The 23,089-nt window shown below is 53.9% G+C and overlaps 1 protein-coding gene across 2 annotated transcripts in view; it reads left to right on the top strand.

Annotated features, from left to right (window-relative positions):
• ST3GAL1 (ST3 beta-galactoside alpha-2,3-sialyltransferase 1) overlaps positions 1–20,583 on the top strand; it is an 89,862-nt gene extending 69,279 nt beyond the window's left edge. For both annotated transcript variants that reach the window (XM_065902625.1, XM_065902624.1), the window contains 6 exons: positions 1,115–2,030; positions 8,818–9,014; positions 9,944–10,123; positions 11,529–11,574; positions 13,501–13,620; positions 16,193–20,583. In XM_065902625.1, coding sequence (XP_065758697.1) covers positions 1,728–2,030; positions 8,818–9,014; positions 9,944–10,123; positions 11,529–11,574; positions 13,501–13,620; positions 16,193–16,366 — 1,020 coding nt within the window. In that variant the 5' untranslated portion in view covers positions 1,115–1,727 and the 3' untranslated portion in view covers positions 16,367–20,583. The remainder of the gene's footprint in view (positions 1–1,114; positions 2,031–8,817; positions 9,015–9,943; positions 10,124–11,528; positions 11,575–13,500; positions 13,621–16,192) is intronic.
• The last annotated feature ends 2,506 nt before the right edge of the window (positions 20,584–23,089 follow it).

Here is a 23,089-nt window from a genome sequence, read left to right as displayed (position 1 = left end):
GCCCAATCAGCGGACAGGGTGTCCATCCAAGCCACACTCCTCCAGGTGCATGGACTCAGAAGGCCTGGGATCCAGACTCGGATCTCACTTCTTCCTCTCCCCATGACCTTGGGCAAAGCCACTTAATCTCTTTGAATCTCAGTTTCTTCTTTGGACAACTTGGGAGACCCCTATGTGGGTGGCCATACACTTTGTTAGTTGAGGAAATAGATATGCATGAATGCACCATCCTCTCTGGCTCTTAGTGGCTCATCCAAGAATATCCATTCATACATAGAAAATGGTAAAGGAAAGTTTGTGTGCATAGTCATGTCTGACTCTTTGTGACCCTGTAGACGAAGAGCCCCGTTCCTGCTGGGCTCCTCTTGTCCATGGAATTTTCCAGGCAAGAATACTGGAGTGGGTTGCCATTTCCTTCTCCAGAGGATCTTCCCGACCCAGGGATCGAACCTGAATTTCTTGTGTCTTCCACCTTGGCAGGCAAGTTCTTTACTAGCTGAGCCACTGGGGACAGAAAGTTCAGCAATTGCTTAATGAATACCAGAAACTCAGCAGAGAGCATTTTGTCTTATCTTCATGGCCATCCCATAAGTGGAGGTATTATTGTTCCATTTTGCAGAAGGGAAAACTTAGGATCAGGAAGGTTGATTAAATTGCCCCAAACCATTCCGATGGTAAACCAGTACTTGAACCTTGCTCAGGTAGAAGCCTGGGCTACCCTCTAAGAGTGGCATTTTGGTTGTTGTTGATCTTCAGAGTCCAAGAAAGCATGAAGGAGAGAGAAAGTAGCTTGTGCTCAGCAAGCTTGTGTGCCCAGCACTGTACGTGCGTTTTAAACTCATTTCACAAACTTTGGTCGAGTGCTTCAATGTACTAGGTTCTGGTTGCAGGAAAGATGCGGGGGCACACCTTCCGAGTCTCTGGGCAACCTTGCACAATGGGCATTAACATCCCTTTGTACACATGCACTCACTGAAGCTCAAAAGGTTAAAAAATTGTCCACCTGCCATGTTGGTGGTGTCGCAACAGAGCAGGGAGGAAGTGAAGAGAGGAAAGTTTTTTTATAAGAAGGGGATAGACGTTCATCCTGTTTTCTTCCTCTTTCTCTGTGTAGATGACAGACAACCCTCAGTGCCTTCCTCAAGCCAGCTGCTTCCCCACCACATCTCTGGTGACAGCGTGGGCAAGACCCGGTTCTAATTAAGGATTGTCACGCACCATCCTGTCTAGAAGGCATTGGCAGAAACAGCTTCCCTCTGTCCCGCACCACGGCCCTTCCTGCGACGTCTTCACCTCCGAGGGACCCTGGGCTGTCACAAGGATTAATTACACCGCCACCCCCTTGGATGGGAAAGGAAATCATGGTTATTAAGTTTTGATTAAAGCTTCATCAAGAGACATTATCGGGTGTTTGAAGATTGCTGATGAAACAGGCCACTTTATTTCCTGAAAAGACAAATTGCATGCCAGCAGAGCCAACCCACCACGAGTGGTCCACTTAGCCTTTGAGCATCGCGAGTGATGTCCGGCACAGGCTGCTGGCCATCAACCTGCAGAAGTGGCCGTCGGGAGGCTCTGAAGCTCCCTGGCTGCCCCTGTCTTGTCCTGCCCTGCCACTGAGCCTCTATCTCTGGGTTCTTTCTTGGGAGTTCTTCCCCAACTAGGTGTGGTTTCCTCCAGCCCATCCCTGGGCTCCCCCCCACCTCAGGAAAGCAGAAACGGCGACCATGAGGAAAAGAACTCTCAAAGTGCTCACGTTCCTTGTCCTCTTCATCTTCCTCACCTCCTTCTTCCTGAACTACTCTCACACCATGCTGGCCACCACCTGGTTCCCCAAGCAGATGGTCCATGAGCTCTCGGAGAACTTCAAGAAGCTCATGAAGTATTCCAACAGGCCCTGTACCTGTACTCGCTGCATTGGGCAGCGCAGGGTCTCCTCTTGGTTCGACGAGCGATTCAACCGGTCCATGCAGCCGCTACTGACCGCCAAGAATGCACTCCTGGAGGAAGATACCTACAACTGGTGGCTGGTGAGAACCGGAGCTGTGGGCGGGTCTGGGGGGAGGCGGGGTGGGGAGCTTCTGACGGCCAAATGCTCAGTCCCTGGCGTGCACCTGGGGCCCTGCCAGGCGCTTGGTGGGATTCGGAATATCAGTCATTCATTCATCCAGCATCTACGTATTGAGAATCCACTCTATATAAACCAGAGCCGAGGGTTCTGTAGGAGTTTCCGGTGTCTGCCATCACAGGTGACGTAGAAGGTGGCTTGAAGCTATAGACGTGCGTTCCCTCTTGTTTCTAGAGGCAGTGTCTGGGATCAAGGTTGAGATCAGCCTGATCAAGTCTGAGATCAGCAGGGCTGGTTCCCCTGGAGGCTCTGAGACACTCCATCCCCCGCCTCTCTCCCTGCTTCTGAGAGTCACTGGTCACTTCGAATTCCTTGACTTGTAGACACATCCCTCCAGTCTCTGCCTCCATCTTCACACGGCTCCCTTCTCTGTGTCTTAAGCACCTCTCTTCCTTCCTCTGTAAGGATACCTGTCACTGAGTTTAGGGCCCACTCCGTATTCAAGAGGACCTCATCTCGAATTCCTTAACTACATCTGCAAAGATTGTTTTTCCAAATAAAGTCCCATTCACAGGTTCCAGGGGTCAGGACTTGGACATATATTTTTAGAAGCCACTATTTAACTATTATTGAGAAGCAAAAAAGAGAATCCTCTTCTCATGGAGTTATATTCTGGCAGAGAGAGATGGATAACAAACAAGTAAGATAGGCTCGGCTAGAAGTGCTTAGAGGAGGAACAAAGGGGTTTGTGATAGGGAGGAGCTTGGGGCAGAAGCCTCTATAAATGGGGTCAATGGGAAGGTCTCTGAGGAGCCAGGACTCGAGTGGAGACTAAAGGCAGAGAGGACACAGGCCATGGAAGGATCTGGGGAAAGTGCAGTAGGTCACAGGGACAGCAGGTGCAGAGCCCTGGGGCTGCGTCAGCTTGGTGTCTTGGGCGGGGGAAGGTGATAGAGGAGCTCTGGGTGGCCGTGAGCAGGGGTTGCTGCCTCTAGAGGAGGTCTGGGAAGCAGGCAAGATTCAAAGCGAAGAGTGTGGCTTTTGTGTCTAAGTGCAGCAGAAAACTTCACGTGTTTTAATCAGGAGAGGTCCATGATCTGATCTAGTTGTTTGAAAGGTCACTCTAGTTGTCAAATGCAAAATGGATTGAAGGAGAGTGAGAAATACCCAGTCATTCAAGATTTATTGAGCATCTAGTAGATGCCAATGTATTTAGACGGAAAGAAGAGCTTTCCCTTTTTAGGGATGGTGGGAGAGAAGGGAAAATGGACAATTACAAGACAGAGTGATGGATGGTAGGCACCCAGGATCCCTGGGTTTTGCTCTTAATTTCCTATACTTTATCAAGAATGATTTTGAGGAACTTCATCTTGCTGAGTTCCGGATTGAAGTAATAATAGTCCCCTCATCCAGTTTCTCTACAACACTGCAAACATTAGGTTTTAACATTTTTATTTATTTGTGCTGCTTTAAATGAGCATGGGATAATGAATTCACATTTTTGTTCATCACATGGGAAGGCTGAATATTTTCCCACATGGCTGCTAACATTTTATCAGTTTTTTTAGTCCCTACCCCAGTGCTTGTCTGCAGTCTTTCTTTGCTGGAGTTTAGCCTCTGGTGGCCACTTGGTAGGGATTTTGCAGGGGAGGAGGGGAGTCGAGAAGGGGCCTCACCAATAGAAATCAACAGAAAGGATCAGGGCTTTCGAGCTTCTGGGTTCCTTGACAACACACAGACCACATGTTTTGAATAGTCGGGACACCACATCTGACAAGCACTCCTGTCCCTCCAGGCAGAGACACAGAATACTGAAAACAAAACCATCCTGAGAGCTCCCTGGAGGCACCGTAGCACTGCCTAAAGGCCCCCAGGCATCCAGGACAGATCCAGATTTAGGAGGCTGAACACAGAGACCTGCCTTTCAAATGTGACAAGCCTGGCAGGAAATGCCCTGCAGGCTGGTGGGCTGGCAGGGGGCCACGGAAGGTGTTTGTGAGTCAGAGGGGCTGGGCCTAGACCCGCTCCTCCCCGTCCGGTCTGCGGCCTCTTCTCCTCTGTCTCCAGGTCGAGGTGAAGGACTTGACAGGTCACCCGCCGTCAGTACAAAGCCAGGCTTGGAGCTCTGCCATCTGCCCCCAGGCACCGTCGTTAACGCCTTCTTGCCCACTGTGGCCTCTCCAGACCCACATGGGAGCTAGGACAGGGAGGCCAGACCAGAGATGGAGGCTTCAGGGGCTGGAAGCTGACAGCCAGGTGCCTTGGGGATCACACAACCCCCCATGTCCTTCACATCAGGGTCACGCTGGCTGTCTCAGCTTCTGCCCGTAAGACCGAGCCCCACCAACAGCAGCAGGCACTGGCTGAGTCCTGAGTGTAGACAGGGAAATAGACTACAGTACTTGGGAACTAGTCAGGAGGGTGCAGGGGAGGGGGCGACTTTGAACCTCTGCCCCACTCTCTCCTTGTGCTTGTCAGCAGCCCTCTGGGACTTCGCGTTGTCATTTACAGAAGACAGAAATCAGGAGGTCCTTTCCCAGGGAGGACAGGGACGCAGCGGGGTGTGACTGGCCTCAGCTCCCCAAGCCAGTGAGGGGACGCTTTAGGGTTCTCATCCCCAGAAACGCGGCTAGACCCCAGCCCGCTGCCTCCGGTTCTACCCGCTCTGCCCTCCCATGGTGGCCTGGATCTTTCCATCTCTGGACCTCAGTCTGTCAATGAAGGTGGGGAACAGAGCCAAGATTCCTGGAGTGTGAGCTGGGGCCCCAGGGCATGACTCCTGGTGATATGGGGGCGGGGCCTTTAAGAGCATCGTGTCAGGCACGGGTCGGAGGAAGTCATCCCTGCTTTAATTCTCTTTCCATCTTTGAAATTGCAAGGGTTACATGTGCATCCTTGTTTCGTGATGCAGCCTTTTAGCACCTGCCTGTCTCAGTTCTATTAATAGTGAAGACAGGGCGGCTTGCCTGGGCAAGCAGCAGGATGGAGCTGGAAGTGAATAAGGTGATTTTGTTTTCATCATATTGGGTAATTACTTTTTTACTTCTGCCAAGTAACTCTTGCTTTCACGTATGGCAGAGATATGAGATTCCCTTTTAAAATAAACTTAATCTTTAAAAGCAGTCAATCCTAAGGGAAATCAACCCTGATCATTCCTTGGAAGGACTGATGCTGAAACTACAATACTTTGGCCACCGGATGAGAAGAACCAACCCATTGAAAAAGACCCTGATGCTGGGGAAGATCGAAGGCAGGAGGAGAAGGGGGTGACAGAGGACGAGATGGTTGGATGGCATCACTGACTCAATAGACATGAGTTTGGGCAAGCTCCAGGACATGGTGAAGGACAGAGAAGCCTGGCGTGCTACAGTCCATGGGGTCCCAAAGAGTTGGACATGACTGAGTGGCTGAACAACAATAACATTTTGAAATGAATCAAGGAGTGAATAGGTGAATAGGTGGATGGGACGAGAGGCTGTCCTCCTAACACGGGTATCCTGCCTGCTCTGAACCTTCAAACTCCGGGTCCCCTGAGACAAAGCAGACAGGTGTGTAATGTAGTAGCCGTTCAGTGACTACTGCTGAGTGCTGGATTAAAGGACGCCATGTGACTCCTCAACCCAGCGTCCAGCGTCATGCTCCCCGAGGTAGTGACACAACGGGGGACTCTCTGTGGTCTCGGGTGCATCCTCGTGATGTCCGGGCCCTTCTTGTGTGGGCGTTCTTGGAGGAGGTTCCTGATGGGGAGTTTGCCTGCGGTCTTCAATCCCCAGGGTTGTCAGAGTATGGTCCTCACTATACCAGCAGCAGCATCGTCTGAGAGCCTGTAAGAAGTGCTGGACCTGGCGCACAGATCTTGCATGTTAGCATGTTAGTTGAGGCTTCTACCCCAACATTCCAGGTGATTGTGTCTTCAGGAGCCTGGAGCTGCCCCAGAAGGTCCTATAGGAGCAAGTGTTTAATCTGGATGTGGTTTTTGTCTTCTTGTGATAGAATAGACATCGCATGAGCTCCCCAGATGGGCAAGTGGTAAAGAATCCACTTGCCAGTGCAGGAGACTCAAGAGACCTGGGTTTGATCCCTGGGTCGGGAAGATCCCCTGGAAGAGGGCATGGCAACCCACTCCAGTATTCTTGCTTGGAGAATCCCATGGACAGAGGAGACTGGTGGGCGACTGTCCGTGGCATCACCAAGAGTCAGACACGACTGAGTGACTAAACCGTCACCACGTACACACGGTATTTATCATCCTAACTCTTTGTAAGTGTACAATTCAGTGACAGTAAATGCATTCGTGACGTTGGGTAGCTATCACCACTACCCATGCCTGGCACTTTCATCACCCCCAGTGAAACCCCATACCCATCAAATAATAACAACCCCCTACCGTCCCTCTCATCCCCCAGGCAACCACCATTCTACTTTCTGTCTTGATGGATCTGGCGACTCTAGTATCTCCTGTAAGTGGAATGGTACAACATGTCCTTCTGTGTCTAGCAAGTAAGTCAGTGAAATAACACTTGGCATAAAGTGAAGTAGCTCAGTTGTGTCCGACTCTTTGCGACCCCATGGACAGTGGCCTACAAATTCATCCTTTGGTATTATATATCAAAATGTCCCTTTTCTTTTTTTTTTTTTTTTTATAACTGAGGGATGTTCCACATTTTGTTTATTCATTCGTCTGTCGATGGACCCTTAAGTTATTTCCACCTTTGGTCTGTTGTGAGCAATGCTGCTCTGAACACAAGTGAACTTGTTCAGGACCCTGATTTCAGGTTTCTTTCTCTGTTTTCTTGGTCACGGCTTGTGGGACCTTGAATTCCCCGACCAGGGATTGAACCTGGACCCTCAGCAGTGCAAGCGCGGAGTCCTAACCCCTGAATCACCAGGGAGGCCCCTGATCAGTTCTTTTCAATACTTAGCGGTGGAACCACCGAGAGACCGCCAAGCAGTTTGCCACCGTGGCTGCACCATTTCACGTTCCCACCAGCAAGGCACGAGGCTCCAGGTCCTCCAGGTCCTCACCAACGTTTGTTAGTTTCCCTTTTTTTCTCGTGATTACCATCCTGTGTGATGTTTACAATAAGGGTGTGCCTGGGGTCCTGACGTCACTGCCCGCGGCTCCCCAGGCATGTGCCGTGTCTTAGGCTGGAGGAGATGCCAGGTGGCTTTACCCACGGGACCATCTGGGTCTCCCACTGCGCCTCCTGTTGTGGATGCTGACTCTTCCCATGCCAGGTGGGGACCAGGCGCCCGGGGACCTCCCCACACAATCCCCTGGTCACTGATCTCCTAGACAGTGGCCAGAGCAACAGCTAACCTCACCTTTCTTTCCTGCAGCCCCTCCCCTGTCCTTGGGACTGGTGAGACAGGTGGGACTCACCCCACCGCCACCTCCTCCTATCCAACCCCAGGGACTGGGCTTTCTATAGGGTTCAGGAGGTTTCTCTCTTTCTCTCTCTCAGGGGTCTTTCCGAGGTTCCAGGGCTCTGAGACAGGGGTGGTGTTGGGGAGAGGCGTTAAGGTGGGCCTTATAAAAGCCTGGCTTCAAATTCCCCTTTGGATTCGGGACACGTGCTCAGCAGACTCAGACCCTCCTTCCTTGTCCACCTGTGAATTGACAGCTCTGTGGCCTGGTGACACAGGAGATGTGATGCTTCTTAGCAGATCTCTCCAGGTTTCACTCTGAGTGGAGGGTGGTCTGTGTCAGCAGGTGGTCACTGTGCAGTGTGGCCCCCAGAGGCGGTGGGTGGACATGGGCGGGCAGAGGGGGCCTCAGTAAGGCAGCCCACTCGCCCCACTTTCATCACTGAGAGTCCCGCTTCCAGTGCTAGCGCTCAGCTGTGTCTGACCTCGCGGACGGCAGCCCGCCAGGCTCCTCTGTCCCTGGGATTCTCCAGGCAAGACCACTGGAGTGGGTGGCCATGTCCTCCTCCAGGGGATCTTCCTGGGTCAGGGGTCTAACCCGCGTCTCCTGCATTGGCAGATGGATTGTTTACCACTGAGCTACCTGGGAAGTCAGGGAAACTCCTTAACTCTGGGCCAACCAGGTGGCTGGTTGCCCTCAGGATAAACTCAGTGTTTGCCTGCGCCTGGGGGTCAGGCAGTCCCCAGGGTAGTTGACCTTGGGTGTGAATGTGAAAATAATTTGTTAAGCAGAGGATAGACTGCTTGATGCATCTGGCGAAGCGCTGATTCTTGGGTCTGACAGAGCCCAGAGGTCCTGGGCTGAGGTTGCCGAGGGGTAGGACAGGGAGGGGAGGCGGGCATGGAGGGTCACCCGACCTTCCTTCCATGCACCTCACTCATACCGCCTGGGCTCAAGAGGCCAGAGCTGTACCTCGTTCATGAAAGTGAAAGTGTCAGTCGCTGAGTTGTATCCAACTCTTTGTGACTCTATGGACCATAGCCTCTGTCCTTGGGATTCTCCAGGCAAGACCACTGGAGTGGGTGGCCATTCCCTTCTCCAGGGGATCGTCCTGACCCAGGGATCGAACGTGGGTCTGCTGCGTCGCAGGCAGATTCTTTACCCACCAAGGACAGCAGGTGCTCAGGAAGCATTTGTAGACTGGATGAATGATCTCTGGCCTTCCCGTCTCCCCGAGTGGATGCTGTGGGGGAGGTGGAGCTGTGTCTCCAGATGCCACGGGAGGAGCCAGGTCACCAGCCCCGAGGGGCTCAGGCTGCAGCCACTGGGACCAGTGGTGGCCCAGCCCGGCTGACTTGCGTCCCGCGTCCTCTGCCCCCAGAGGCTCCAACGGGAGAAGCAGCCGAATAACCTGAACGACACCATCAAGGAGCTGTTCCAGGTGGTGCCCGGGGACGTGGACCCCCTGCTGGAGAAGGGCTCTGTGGGCTGCCGGCGCTGCGCCGTCGTGGGCAACTCGGGCAACCTGAGGGAGTCCTGGTACGGACCTCAGATAGACAGTCACGACTTTGTGCTCAGGTGAGTGAGGCCCCTCGCCCCCTAGCCCACCCCGCCGCCCCCACCTGGGCCCCTGGAGCTGCAGAGGGCGTCATGGCTGTGGGTCAGGAGGTCAGGACTCCAGTCGGGGAGCCCAGACTTCCCCAGGGCCTCAGTTTCCCCGTGTGCATTGCAGAATGGGGATGGATCAGCAAGGCCTCTCTGAACCCAAAGAGGACACCGTGCAGCGAAGCACTCAGTGGGCTGGGAACTCGGCCTGGAGTGGCCTGACTGGAGGACAAGACTAACTTGAGACTCTTGTTTCATCTTTACAGTCCGCCCCTGCTTGGCCATCTAGGCCATAATATAACTCATGCTTCTAATGCAAAATAGGTTTCCCTGTCTCCAAGTAAAATGAATGTTCCAGGAAGATGCCCACGTCTCTCCTGTGTTTCTCGTCACCCCCACACCAGGCACCGATCCAGGGCTCCAGTGCCCAGTGTGAGAAACTCAGGCAGCCATCCCCAGCCGCCTTCTAGAACTGCCCCCATTTCTGTGGACTCTGACGTTATGTCTTTAGACCACTCACCTGGTCTCGGGGAGCCTCAGTGTACTGGCGTCCGGTTGGAATATCTATGGTGAGGGGGAAAGAGTCAGGTTTAGGGTGGACAGGCCCTGAGTTCAAGGTCGCCACTGGGTCGCTCTCGTGTTCTGGGATGAATTCTTTACACATACCAGTTATCGTTAAAGGTCAACGAGGTACATCACTGCACCGGGACAGAGTTAGCTGCTGGTGGTGGGGATGGTTAGGCTCATCTGAAATCATAAATGAGAAAAAAGTAGTGAAGACTGGCTGACCTGGCCCTCACTGTGCCCATTTTACAGATGAGGAAGTTGGGGCCCAGCGAAGGGAGACACAGCACAGCCTCTCTGAGCTAAAGCTGACCCTCCGAGTCTCTCCCTCCCCGCAGGATGAACAAGGCCCCCACTGCAGGGTTTGAGGCCGACGTCGGGAGGAAGACCACCCACCACCTCGTGTACCCCGAGAGCTTCAGGGAGCTGGCGGAGAACGTCAGCATGGTGCTGGTCCCCTTCAAGACTGTCGACCTGGAGTGGGTGATCAGCGCCACCACCACGGGCACCATCTCCCAGTAAGGCCCCTCGGGGCGTCTGCGTGGGGGGCGGTGGTCACTGCCGGGGGATCCACTGCTCCTTCTTGCTGAGTGAGGGCCTCTGAGCCCTCTGCCACGCTGTTCCACCCACTGCAGCCACGCTCATGCTGTTCTGCTGGCGCGGCTTGCCTCCCCAAGCCGCATCCTATTCGGCACAGCCCCGCCCCCAGGCTGCCCCTGGCTCTTCCTGGTGCCCCTCCTCCCCTCGCCCCCATGCCACAGCCCAACAGACCTCCCCAGTTTGCTTCCCCCAAGTGAAAAGTGAGAGTGTCAGTCGCTCAGTCGTGTCTGACTCTTTGCAACCCCGTGGACTGTAGCCCGCCAGGCTCCTCTGTCCGTGGGATTCTCCAGGCAAGAGGGCTGGAGTGGGCTGCCCTTGCTTCCCCAAACACCCTGCGAGTCCCCCAGGAGGTGGACCCTGCTGGAGAGAGCCTGGCAGTGTCGGTTCTGCGTGCTGAATTTTCTCATCTCTGTGCTGCTCCCCGATTATGACAGCTCCCCCGCACCCCCGCCTGCCTCTCACACTGTCAAAACAGCCCCAGCCGGGCTGGGGGGTGGCTAGGGAGACTGGATGAGGAGCCTATCGGCTCTGGTGTGAGTCACCACTCCTGCCTGGAGCATCGAGGAGTCAGTTCACATCTGATTTGTTCCGGCCGCTTGGCACGCATCTCACTGAGTTCACACTAGCCCTTCTCGTGACCCCCGTCCTCCAGGGAGACCCAGAGGCTTGGCCTCCACACAGAGCCAGGCTCACACCTCGTCCCCTTCCTGCCTGAAAGGAACGGGGCTTAGTGCCCAGATGGCCGAGAGCCTCCTTGTCCGAGGCCTCCTTAGGAAACCCTAGGGACTCGGGGTGCAGGGCAGTGAGGGAAGCGGGCTTGGACAGAGGAGGGGCTGGGTCACCAGGGCTCAGCTTCGGCCTCTACACAGTTCAGTTCAGCTCAGTCCTGTCCAACTCTTTGCGACCCCGTGAATCGCAGCACGCCAGGCCCCCCTGTCCATCACAAACTCCCGGAGTTTACTCAAACTCATGCCCATCGAGTCGGTGATGCCATCCAGCCATCTCATCATCAGTCGTCCCCTTCTCCTCCTGCCCCTAGTCCCTGCCAGCATCAGGGTCTTTTCCAATGAGTCAACTCTTCGCATGAAGTGGCGGAAGTATTGGAGTTTCAGCTTCAGCATCAGTCCTTCCTCTGCACAAGGCCCTCTAATTAGCCACGATCGCCCTCTGCTGTCCACAATGGGCTACTGCAGGAGGTGGAGCCCCTTGGTGAATGAGTGCTTCTCCTGGTGGTCCACCTGCCTCTCCAGCCCTCCCCTCCCCAGCCTATGCCCAGGCAGCCGGCCCCTCCCCATACTAACCACCTGCCTTGTCCTCCTGCAGTACCTACGTTCCTGTCCCCACCAAGATCAAAGTGAAAAAGAATAAGGTGAGTCAAGGTGCAGGTGCCTTGCCCTCTGAGCTCAGCCTCGCTTTGAAGTCTCCGCCTGATGACAGAGAGAGCCATCTCCCCGCTCTGCCAGCATCTGGCTGCAGAGAGCCCCCTGGGCCCCCAGCAGTGGCAGCAGGGGGTGGGCCCCCACTTCGAGGGTGGAGAGATGAACCCTGGAGAGTTTCCCTAAGCCTGGACCCTGGACCAGCCCTTGTCACCAGTGCAGACCCTCAGGCTGCCCCAGATCTGCTGAATCAGAAGCTCTGGGTTTTTACAAGCCCCCCAAGGATGCTGACGCTGTTTGAGAACCACTGCCCGTACAGTGTGAGCATCTCAAAGCCAGTCCTCGCCTCCCGTCTCTCTGTATCGCCGCGTTCTCCAGTAGGCCCTGATGTGGGGTTGGCTAAGACGTGGGCAGAGGGATGGTGGAAGTGAAGTGTTGCGTGGAGATGAAGAGGTCAGGTTCAGAGAGGCCAGGTAACTTGCCCAGAGACACACAGCTTGTTCACTGATGCTGTGTGTGGATGTTCTCCCGGGGGCGGCTGTGTGACGTTCAGCATGTTCCTTAGTGTCTCTGAGCCTCGATTTCCCCACCTATGACACGAGTAGAGGGACAGCTGGTACGTGAGGTCATTTTCGGGACTGAAGGTCATTCAGGCCCATGTCAGGCCGGTGTCTTCCTGCAGTGTGACAGGAGTGTCCTTGTCCGCAGCCCATGCTGTTCCCTTGGATCCTTCTCCTGCAGCCTCATGTCCTGCTCCTGGCCTCCTTGACTGTCGTTCAGATGCCACCTTCTCACCCCAGCGCTTCCTCACTTTTCTCTGCTTTCTTTCCCTCTGTGGTCTCATCATTCTTTTCCAGCATCCTCTGTGTATCCGTGATTCAGGTTCAGTTCAGTTCAGCTCAGTCACTCAGTCATGTCTGACTCTTTGCGACCCCCTTGGACTGCAGCACACCAGGCCTCCCTGTCCATCACCAACTCCCGGAGTTTACTCAAACTCATGTCCATTGAGTTGATGATGCCATCCCACCATCTCATCCTCTGTCGTCCCCTTCTCCTCCTGCCTTCAGTCTTTCCCAGCATCAGGGTCTTTTCCAAGGAGTCAGTTCTTTGCATCAGGTGGCCAAAATATTGGAGCTTCAGCTTCAACATCAGTCCTTCCAATGAATATTCAGGACTGATTTCCTCTAAGATTGACTGGTTTGATCTTTTCACAGTCCAAGGAACTCTCAGGAGTCTTCTCCAACACAGTTCGAGTTCAAAAGCATCAATTCTTTGGCGCTCAGCTTTCTTTATGGTCCAACTCTTACATCCGTACATGACTACTGGAAAAAACATAGCTTTGACATACGGACCTTTGTTGGCAAAGTAATCTCTGCTTTATAAAATGTGGTCTAGGTTTGTCATAGCTTTTCTTCCAAAGAGCAAGCGTCTTTTAATTTCATGCCTGCATTCACCATCTGCAGTGACTTTGGAACCCAAAAAAATAAAGTCTCTCACTGTTTCCATTGTTTCCCCCTCTATTTGCCATGAAGTGATGGGACCAGATGCCATGATCTTGGTTTTTTGAATGTTGAGTTTTAAGCCAACTTTTTCACTCTCCTCTTTCACCTTCCTCAAGAGTCTCTTTAGTTCTTCTTTGCTTTCTGCCCTAAGGGTGGTGTCTTCTGCATATCTGAGGTTATCGACATTTTCCCCTGCAATCTTGATTCCAGCTTGCGCTTCATCCAGCCCGGCATTTCATGATTTAGGTTAGGGTCCATATTTTCCACTAGATCGTACCCCACCCCAGCCCCCCGTGTAAGGATATGAGCTCCGGGCACTGCTGTGTCCCCTGTGGACCCAAGAGCTTGCAGCACCTGACACGTGCCTGGGGTCCTCCTCCAGCCCCCTCACCCTGGGCCGCATCCTTCCCTCTGCAGATCCTGATTTACCACCCAGCCTTCATCAAGTACGTCTTCGACAGCTGGCTGCAGGGCCACGGGCGGTACCCGTCCACCGGCATCCTCTCGGTTATCTTCTCACTGCACGTCTGTGATGAGGTAGGACACACCCCATCCCCGTCCCCCCGCTGCCCCGTTTTCTCCAGGGGGCGGTGAGGGCGCCTGCGGTCAAGACCTCCATCCCCACCCCCAGGCCTCTTCTGGGAGCTCAGGTCCTGTCTCCACGGTGGGGCTTGCAGTGCCTCCTCCACAGCACCCTCCAGGGAAGAGCCGTGTTCTCTTGGTGTGGGAGCTTCCGGGCAGGGCCAGGCCCAGCAGGTAGAAGCTCAGACTTGGGGGCAGAATAAGGGAGCAGATTGTAAAGGGGGAGCTGTCTGGGGCCTCGGTTTCCATCTCGTTTGCTCCTTAGAATCCTCTGTGCAGCTAAATTCCAGCCCCCAGGCCACAGCCCAGCCCACTTCCACCAGAACTGCTGGCAGTGGGGACCAGAGACCCAGGGGCTCCCCCAGGGACCCAGGGGTTCCCCTGCTCACCAAGGCTGAGAACCAGTGATCTTGCCGAGAGTGCCTTTCCCCATTGTGGACTCGCCTCACCGCCTGCCAGGCTGTGCCCATGTTCCCATCGGCAATCTAGGGTGCTCACTGCCTGTGGGCAGTGAATCAGAAGGGGGACCACAGTCCCCCCCCAGCTTCCTCCCTGGCCCTGGTTCAGGCAGGACCCTCCCATGTCCCTTCTTGCCACCGGCAGTCCATCCTTGCCCCCTGCCCCAGCAGGCTCATAGCTGGGAATCGCAGGTAGGAGTTGAGGGGGTAGCAAAGTCCACCCACTGTCTCTAACTCATGTGTTCGGCCACCATCTCCCCCCATCCTTCAGCCAGAAACCCGGGTGTCCCTACCAGAAACCGCATCTGCCTCTTGACACCCCCTGCAGTCTGCTGGTCACAGGGCCCGTGGGCTTCTGCCTCAGAGTGCCCTTCCCTCCGCCCTGGGTGGCCGTGTCTACTGGCATTTCCTGAAAAGGCTGCAGTCAGCACGGAGCTGTGTCCTGGTGCAGCGGGCCCCACCCCTGGGCTATGTCTGCCACGCTGCATCCCGCATGGCCGACCCCCGGACTCTGCATCCCACATGTCCTCTCCCTGAAAGCCTCTTCCCCAGCCCCCTGGGCTTCCCAGGTGATACTAGTGGTAAAGAACCCACCTGCCAGTGAAGGAGATGTAAGAGACATGGGTTCCGATCCCTGGGTTGGGAAGATTCCCTGGAGGAGGGCATGGCAGCCCACTCCAGGATTCCTGCCTGGAGAGTCCTATGGACAAAGAAGCCTGGTGGGCTAGGATCCAGGGTCACAAAGAGTCGGACATGACTGAAGCGACTTAGCATGTCAGACCCTTCCTGGTTATCTTCTACTCATTTTCCAAGACCCAGTTCAAAGGTCACCTTGTGGGACAAGCTCTCTGCCCCATCCCGTCTCCTCGCCCTCCTCGGTGTGGGGAGGCGGGGGAGGGGGCGGGGGGAAGCCCCGCGTCAGCCCCTCTTGCCGGCTCAGTCGCTGGCTGTCATAAGTTAGCGGCTCAAGGGGACTGTTACTCACATCTTTTTGTCGTCACCTCCTTTTGAATATGGGCAGCACTGTGACTTGTTTCTAAAAGATAGGATGTGAAAAGTACTTAACATTTGACCCTTTACAGGCTAAGTTTGCTGATCTCTGGACAGAACAAAAGCAAACAAATAACCATCTTTTAAACTTCCTACCTTATTTGATCATGAAATATATTATTTTGTGTTAACACTTGTTTCTCTAAGAAGCACATTAATTAAAAATACTTTTATGGAGAGTTTCAAGGAAAGAAAAGTTAGTATTTAAGTTGCATAATGTACAAGTAAAACTTTCTCACACCTTTTGTCTTTTACCCCAGTTTAAATGTGTTAAATGGCAATATGATCCTATATAGAAGCTAGAGAGAGAGAAAACATCCTGGAATCATATAACCAAAAATATATATTTTTGTCTAAGTAAACATTTTTTTTCCCCCTAAAACAGTACTCATCCTGGCAAGGGCATGTTGATAAAGATATGTTTATATATTGATTAAAAAAAAAAAAGAAGCTCCGAGGGCTGAGACCTAACTCCCTCATCCCTAATTTCTCCAGCATCCCCCTGAACTCTGACGGGTTTAATGCACACTCGACACAGATAAAGGCTCAGTAAATGCTTGTCGCATGTAAGAAGCCTGCGCCCCCCCCACCAGACAGTGAGGGCCCCTGGACCAGATGAATATTAGCCTAGGGGAAGAAAAGGGTCAGTACCTTTTCTTGGAGGATCACACCCACCTCACCATGGTCGTCACTCTTGGCCCCATTTCCCAGATGAGGAAAGTGAGGCTCAAAGAAGTGGTTTGGCACTCACAGGGTATCCCAGCAGGCGGCAGAACTGGGGCCTGGGGTGGACTGCTGGCCTTCGAAGCTCTGCTCTTCAGTCCTTGGAGAAGAGGTTGTACCTCCCCGGAAGTGGACCCAGCAGGCACAGACAAGCAATAGGCTTCCATTACGCCTTCTGGCCTTGGACTTGCCTTTTACCCAACTTGCCTTTGCTACACCAAGCTCCCGGGAGTTCCGGGCTCCTGGAGGCTGTTTCCCCCACTGACCGGTCCTCACCTTTGCTCTGCCCTCGGCAGGTGGACTTGTATGGCTTCGGGGCGGACAGCAAAGGGAACTGGCACCACTACTGGGAGAACAACCCGTCGGCGGGGGCTTTTCGGAAGACCGGGGTACACGATGGGGACTTCGAGTCCAACGTGACGGCCACCTTGGCATCCATCAACAAAATCCGGATCTTCAAGGGGAGATGACGCTGCGAAGGGTTGAGGACAGGTGCACCATGTGTGACTCCGCATCCAGCCCCGGCTTCCCACCGGAGCCGTTCTTCTCCAGGAACTTCGAGGGCCAGCCTCAGGGGTGTGCCCAGGTGCCCCTCGCAGCCTCTTGCACCCCAACATTTGGCAGCATCTACTCAGCAAGGTCGCAGACCCCAGCCAGGGCTGCAGAGCAAGTCTCAGAACCAGTCTCGGGAGGGGAGAACCCCCTCCTCGCTGCTGTTCCGGGCTGGGGGAGGTGAGGAGACTCTGGAGAGATCCTATCCGAGGATTCCCATGTTCTAGAGGAGAGAATGGTCTCCCAGGGGGAAGCACAGAGGCTACGCCCCCAAGGGGTACGGGGCCAACACTCTGATTCTCGCTGGGAAGTTTCTGGGTGAAGATGACCTCCAGGACAGCCACCCCACCTCCCCTTTCTGCCCAAAGATCACTGAACCATGGCCAGGAGGGGTCCCCGCCCTGAAAGTCTTCAGCGACTCTAAATGCCCGGGAGATGTCTTCTTCCCAAGCTGACGTCTCCTCCAGCAATTGACCTCTGTGGTTATCATGAGGGCTGAGCGCGGGTCTAAGTGCTTCCACGTGCCTTGGTACTGGGGGGAGAAACACATGCCTTGACTGAAATGTGGCAAAAGCCCCAACTTGGGGAAGGGGACCCCAGCAGTACGCTCCCATTGGTCTGTAGCTGGGGACAGTGTTCTAGTTTCCAGAGCCGGTGTCTGAGCTGCAAGAAAGCTCAGTTGGAACTAGGCTCCACCCAGAGGCACCTCAGCCATGGACCTTACATTCTTATTTTCATAGACTGTTGGGTTTGGTGCCTGAAACCTTCCAGAGCTTCGCGGCGGGCGGGGGGTGGGGGCACCAGCCCATAGTTCCCACCAGGGTCAGATCCCCCCTGGCCACCAGTGTGAGGACATCCTAGGAACGTGACTGTCAGAGGGGAGAAGTCATACCTCATCTTTCACGCCCCAGCTGCTCTTTCTTCCTCATCAGCCTTCCTGATTATTTATTGTTTTGTCTTTTAAATTCAACTGACATCATCTGCACTTTTGTGACTTGGGTGTGGTCGCTTCTGCAGGTGGCTGGGGTGTAGGCGCTCAAAGCCAGATTTGTAGAAACCTTCAGACGTGGGGTACTGGGGTGTTCAGGGCTTGAGGGCTTGCTGGTGGGCAGACCCTGGGGTGTTGGGCTGGTAGGCTTACCGGTTGCTATGTATCTCCTTCTCTTCCAGCCCCACTATCTTCTTCCTCACTGTGGGCTTAGATTCAGTCTCGGGCTAAGAATCTCCAAACCAAGTGGTACTGTCTTGGGGCTGGGTGGAAATAGACTCAAAGTCCCAGGCAGCGCTTGTGGTAAAGAACCTACCTGCAAATGAAGGTGACCTAAGAGATGTGGGTTTGATCCCTGGGTTGGGAAGATTCCCCTGGAGGAGGAAATGGCAACCCACTCCAGTCTTCTTGCCTAGAGAATCCCATGGACAGAGGAGCCTGGCGGGCTACAGTCCATAGGGTTGCAAAGAGTCGGCCACGACTGAAGCTATTTAGCACACACGCACTGACATTTAATAAAAAAAAAGAAATCTTTTGCTGTCCAGGGCATTCTCTGAAGGGCCTTGGGTGCCTTGAGAAGGTGTGACCGTGGCCTGGAGGAGGATGAAGGATGCTACTCTCAGAGGCCAGGGGTCCCACCCCACCGCACCCTGCAGCCCTCTGGCAAGCCCTGCCCTCTGCCTCTGAATCTCCCTCTGCCAACGGGGAGGGTCCACAGCGGCTATCGGTCATTCACAAGTGTCCCTAGAAGTCACACACCCTGCTGGCTCTTCCCCTGAGTGTTTGCCTGGGGAGAGGGTCCAGTTTTTCTTTGATTCTCAAAGATTCAGAATCCAGAAAGTCTTTAAAAAAAAAAAAAAAAAAAGCAAGCAAACAAAAAAACTGTTCCAGCATTAAAATCCTCCAAAACCGAAGACCCTCTTGACTGACAAACGCTTGTCAATTGCTGTGAGGTCATGATTCCCAGCATAAATCCTCAGAGGCTAGAGGTCACGGCAGTCCTTGAGGAGGGGAGCTCTGCCAGCGGGTGTGGGTTGGCTGACTCGTGGCCGCCTGGTCTCCGCCCCATGTCTCCAGCCACCAGGCTGTTCACTGTGACATGCCTTGCAGCCCTCGGGTCCCCTTCTGCAGGTGAGCAAAGCAAGGCCAGAGAAGGGAAGTGACCGCACAAGTGAACCAGCTGTAAAATAGATTTCAGGCTGAAAAAGGGTGTTATTGGCTCCCCATTAGACCACCTAGAGGTGGGCTTCCCCAGCCCCTCCGTAGTCGGTGTGAGTTTCTGAGTACAAGCCTCTCACCACCCGGCTTTGTTCTCAGGCTGCCATGGGGCCCGAGGCAAGCTGCGACCTCTGCCTTCTCACGCCCTCCTTCCAGTGGAGGAGATAGCATCATCACGTTTTTCCCACAGCTGGGGCAGATATGGCTTTGTGGCTGTCTCCTGGACTTACCAACGGCCACCTAAGCAAATCCAGCCAGCCACTGTGGCCAGGATTAACACACCATTGCCTTAAACCAGGGAGGCCCATACCCAGGGTTAACGGTGGCCGAGACCTGGACAATAGTGTTTCCACGGGGGTTTGGCCATCAGCCGGAGGATGAGAAGCACCCACAAGGGGAGGCTCTCCCTGTGGCCCAGCATACTAGCCCAGGCTCTGCCCATCCCACAGACAGAGCTCCTTGGAGACTAGCCCCAGGCAAGGGTTAGAGGCATTCCTGCTGCTGCGGTCAGTGCTGAGCCTGAAGCTAAACAGGCCAAGCTAATGAGGGAGAAAAGACGTCAGCAACACCCCAGCCTTGTGGCTCCCGCAGGGAAACCAGTGCCCTCTGGTGCTGGAGCAAAGCCTATCCATATCCAGGGGATATGCAGCCATATCCCCTGGAGCCTCTGGCCTCACCCACGGGAAGGGGAAGAAAGGAGGGCGGGAGGGTAGTGATCTGGGGTAGAGAAGAAAGTTCTTGAGCGGATGCGTTTGGAAACCCCAGCTCCATCACCTATTGTCCAGAAAACCACCTGGGCTGGGCTTGGTGGGAGAAGCCAGATCTGAGGAAATAGGACGTAAAAGGGAGAAGCCAGGCAATGAGGGGTGGGCAGGTGATTCCTATGGTGGGTAGGGCTGGGGAGCAGGTTCAGAGGGGACCCCCCAGACTCGGCGGTGGCCAGAAGGGCCAGCGAGAGGCCAAACCTACCTCGATGCAAACTGGGCCTCTGGGTCCAAGGTGGAATAGAATCACAGAGAATGCTGAGAACTCTGAGGTTTGCTTTAACTGTTTTCTTCAAGGCAGCCTGAACCCAAAGAAAAAGTGGAAAACTGAAAACAGCTCGCCCTCCCTCACGTGGTTGTGGTCGGAAGTGCTTTCTGCAGGGAAGCCCGAGATGACTGGACTCCGGCCACGTGCCATCAGGACCGGCGACTGTTCTCGCCCTTCCAAAGAGGCGGGGGCTGTCACTGCGTCCATCAGGGACATCTGGTCTGTGGCAGGGCTGGCCACAGGCCATTGGCTGGTCATCCTCTTGTGGGGTCTGGGCTAATGTGTTTGGAGCCCCCCTGGGGGCTGTGGGGGGTACGGGACACCTCTGCACAGAAGAGTGTGAGGAGCAGCTGCCAGGCAAGGTGGCACCTCACAGTCTGTCCTTACCCAAAGCAATGCATTTCCTCCAAGCCTGCCTCCAGCCTCCCGTTTCCCTCCCAGCCCATCAGAGATCTGTACTTATATTGAACTTGACCTTGTTGCTCAGCTTCTGATCTGCCATCGTCGCCCACCCGCCCAAGATCCTGGTCCAGACACCAGCTTTAATCCGGGTCTGTGTCAGGAGCCCCCACTGGGTCCCGGTAGCATGGACGTGGTGCACCGTCACACTAGCCCTTAACCCAGTTTGTGTCAAAGCCAAAGTTCCCTGAGCACTAGTCCTCTCTTCGCAGTCCTGTTGGTGGGTTGGTTGGTGGTGTTTTAAAGTCCGCTTTCCTCGTCCGCCCCTCCTTGCCTGGCTCCCGTGTTTTGCAGCTGAGTGTTCATCTGGATGCTTTTTTGAATGAAGTTGGCAAGAGTCTGCCTTCCACAGCCTCTGCTCTATTTTTTATTTTTAATTTATTGTTGAATATTTCCAATGATCCAAATCAAAATGAATAAAAGAGCTATTTTATCGTTCAGGTGTGTCTGTTGTTTTTCTGTAAGGGCCGTGTCTTGGTGCGGCCTCTCAAAGTCTCCATGCAAGAGACGCTTTGAATCTTAAAAGACACCTCCGGGGTTAGTGTCCACCCTGACCAGGTACCCAGAGGCTCAGGACATGGAGAGCTAACCTCTCCTCAGACGCAACTGTACCTTCTCCCTGCTGTGGGACTAACGCCAGTCACCCAAGCTCTCTGAACCTCATGTATTCAATGGGCACCACTGCAGGAGCCGTCAGAGGGGCTGTGAGGTCTAGAATAAATGCATCCTAGGAGGCTGGAGGGGACACGTGTCCGCTCAGTGCACTGAGCATTTGCTGAATGAATTAGCCTGATGTGGGCAGAGTTAGTGTCCCTCCTTCCCAAGAAGACGGGCACATCCATGTATAGGTCCAAGTATGATCCAGAGTGGGCACAGATCTCCCAGTTTTTAGAGTAATTCCAGCAATCCAATCACGGGACTACAGAATGGAAAGTTGGTGTAAATAATGCGACTTCCCAGTTGGTACAGCACTTTACAGTTTGCACACCTCCTCCCTAGGGGTGATCTTGACTTTCTCAACAGCCCTGCAGGACTGGCGAATGGCTGCAGGCAGTTGAGGGCAGAGGTGAGGTTCAGGCCAAGACTTCCTTCCCTCTCCAGATCTGGGGCTCCTGTTCTCTTCAGTGACACCTCCCCAGGCTCTTGACAAGTTTGTGGTGACCTGATGGCAGCTTTCGGGGGCAGGGCGGTGCAGAAAGTAACAGGCGCTCGGGAGTCAGGCTGCCTGGGGTCCTACATTAGCTGTGTGAGCGTGGGCAAGTTGCTTAACCTCTCTGCGCATATCTCCTTATGAATAAAGCTGGGATGGGGCTTCCCAGGTGGTGCTGGTGGTAAAGAATCTGCCTGCCAATTCAGGAGATGCAAGAAACTTGGGTTTGATCCCTGGATCAGGAAGATCCCCTCGTGGAGGAAATGGTCACCCACTCCAGATTCTTGGCTGGGAGGTTCCATGGACAGAGGAACCTGGCAGGCTACAGGCTCTATGTGACCATGGGGTCACAAAGAGTCGGACAAGACTTAGAGACCAGACAATGTTGGGGTGTTGGAGTAGCACCCGTGTAAACATGTGAGTGAAAGTGAAAGTGATAGTCGCTCAGTCATGTCCGACTCTTTGTGACCCTGCAGGCTATGGACCGCCAGGGTCTGCTGTCCATGGGATTCTCCAGGCAAGAGTACTGGAGTGGGTTGCTATTCCCTTCTCCAAGGGATCTTCCAGACCCAGGGATGGAACCCAGGTCTCCCGCATGGCAGAGAGATTCTTTACCATCTGAGCCACCTGGGAAGCTGTAGACACGTATTGAGAGTTAAATGAATTATACCATATCTGGGCCCTGCTCTTATCAACTGTTGGCTGAAAAAATTACTGACCCTCCATCAGAGACCCATCTTCCCCTAGATTTGTTCCTGGTTGGTGTCACATTAGACCTCTGCAGAAGGGAATGGCTACCCACTCCAGTATTCTTGCCTGGAGGATTCCAAGGACAGAGGAGTCTGGCAGAGCTACAGTCCACAGGGTCGCAAAGAGGCAGACTCGACTGAGCGACTAACACGCCCGCAGTATCCACACTGTGGAATAGATAGGATAGCCTTCTATCCCAGTAGAGCTGTAATGTGGACAGGCGGCCACAAGGTGGCGGCGACACACGAAGTCAGCCCCCACCGGCTGAGCTCCCCGCCCCCTTGACCCAGGCGGGAGCTGCCAGCAGGGGATGGAATCAGCCAGGATCCTCCACAGGTGGCCCCGAGGATGCAAAGGCATTTCTTTGGGACCCTTCAGGCACCCGCTGGGTACAAGCCAAAACCAGCTTGCTCTACCCCGCTGACCCTTCCCACAAACGCCAGTCCCCCAGGATTTGGCTGTGGGGCCACCCGACAAAATACACCCAGCCACACCCTTCAGGCTGCTCCAAACACACGCTTGACTGTTTCACAAAGGGTTAACGGAATAAGAAAAGAAGAACAAAATTTTCCCATTTGCAGCAACATGGATGTACTTGGAGGGCGTGATGCTGAGCGAAATAAGTCACACAGAGACATGCCGCATGGCACCACTCACAGCGGAATCTAAAAAATACAGCAAGCTAGGGAATATAACACAAAGAAACGGAACAAACCAGGCTACGTGCAGGGGAATGGGGCGAGGGCTATATAGCGCTGGAAAAGTAGGAGGCGCAAACCGCTGGGTGAAGACAGGCTCAGGGATGTATTGCACAGCATGAGGAATACAGATACTATCTTGTAACAACTGTAAATGGAAAGTAACCTCTAAAAATTGCATAAAAGTTATCTTAACATTTAAAAAACAATGAAAAATTTTGAAAGTAGGTAAAAACAAGCCAACCAAAAGAGAGGATGGGCTTCTAATTTCTTTTTACTTTCTATCATAAAGATCTGCACACATACACAAGGATTGACAGGAGAGAGTGTGTGAGCATCAGTGTTT

This window comes from Muntiacus reevesi, chromosome 12, assembly GCF_963930625.1.
Source record: "Muntiacus reevesi chromosome 12, mMunRee1.1, whole genome shotgun sequence".
Taxonomy (NCBI): Eukaryota; Metazoa; Chordata; class Mammalia; order Artiodactyla; family Cervidae; genus Muntiacus; species Muntiacus reevesi.
The sequence above is the reverse complement of the archived record's forward strand: the minus strand, read 5'-3'. Positions and strand labels throughout refer to the sequence as shown.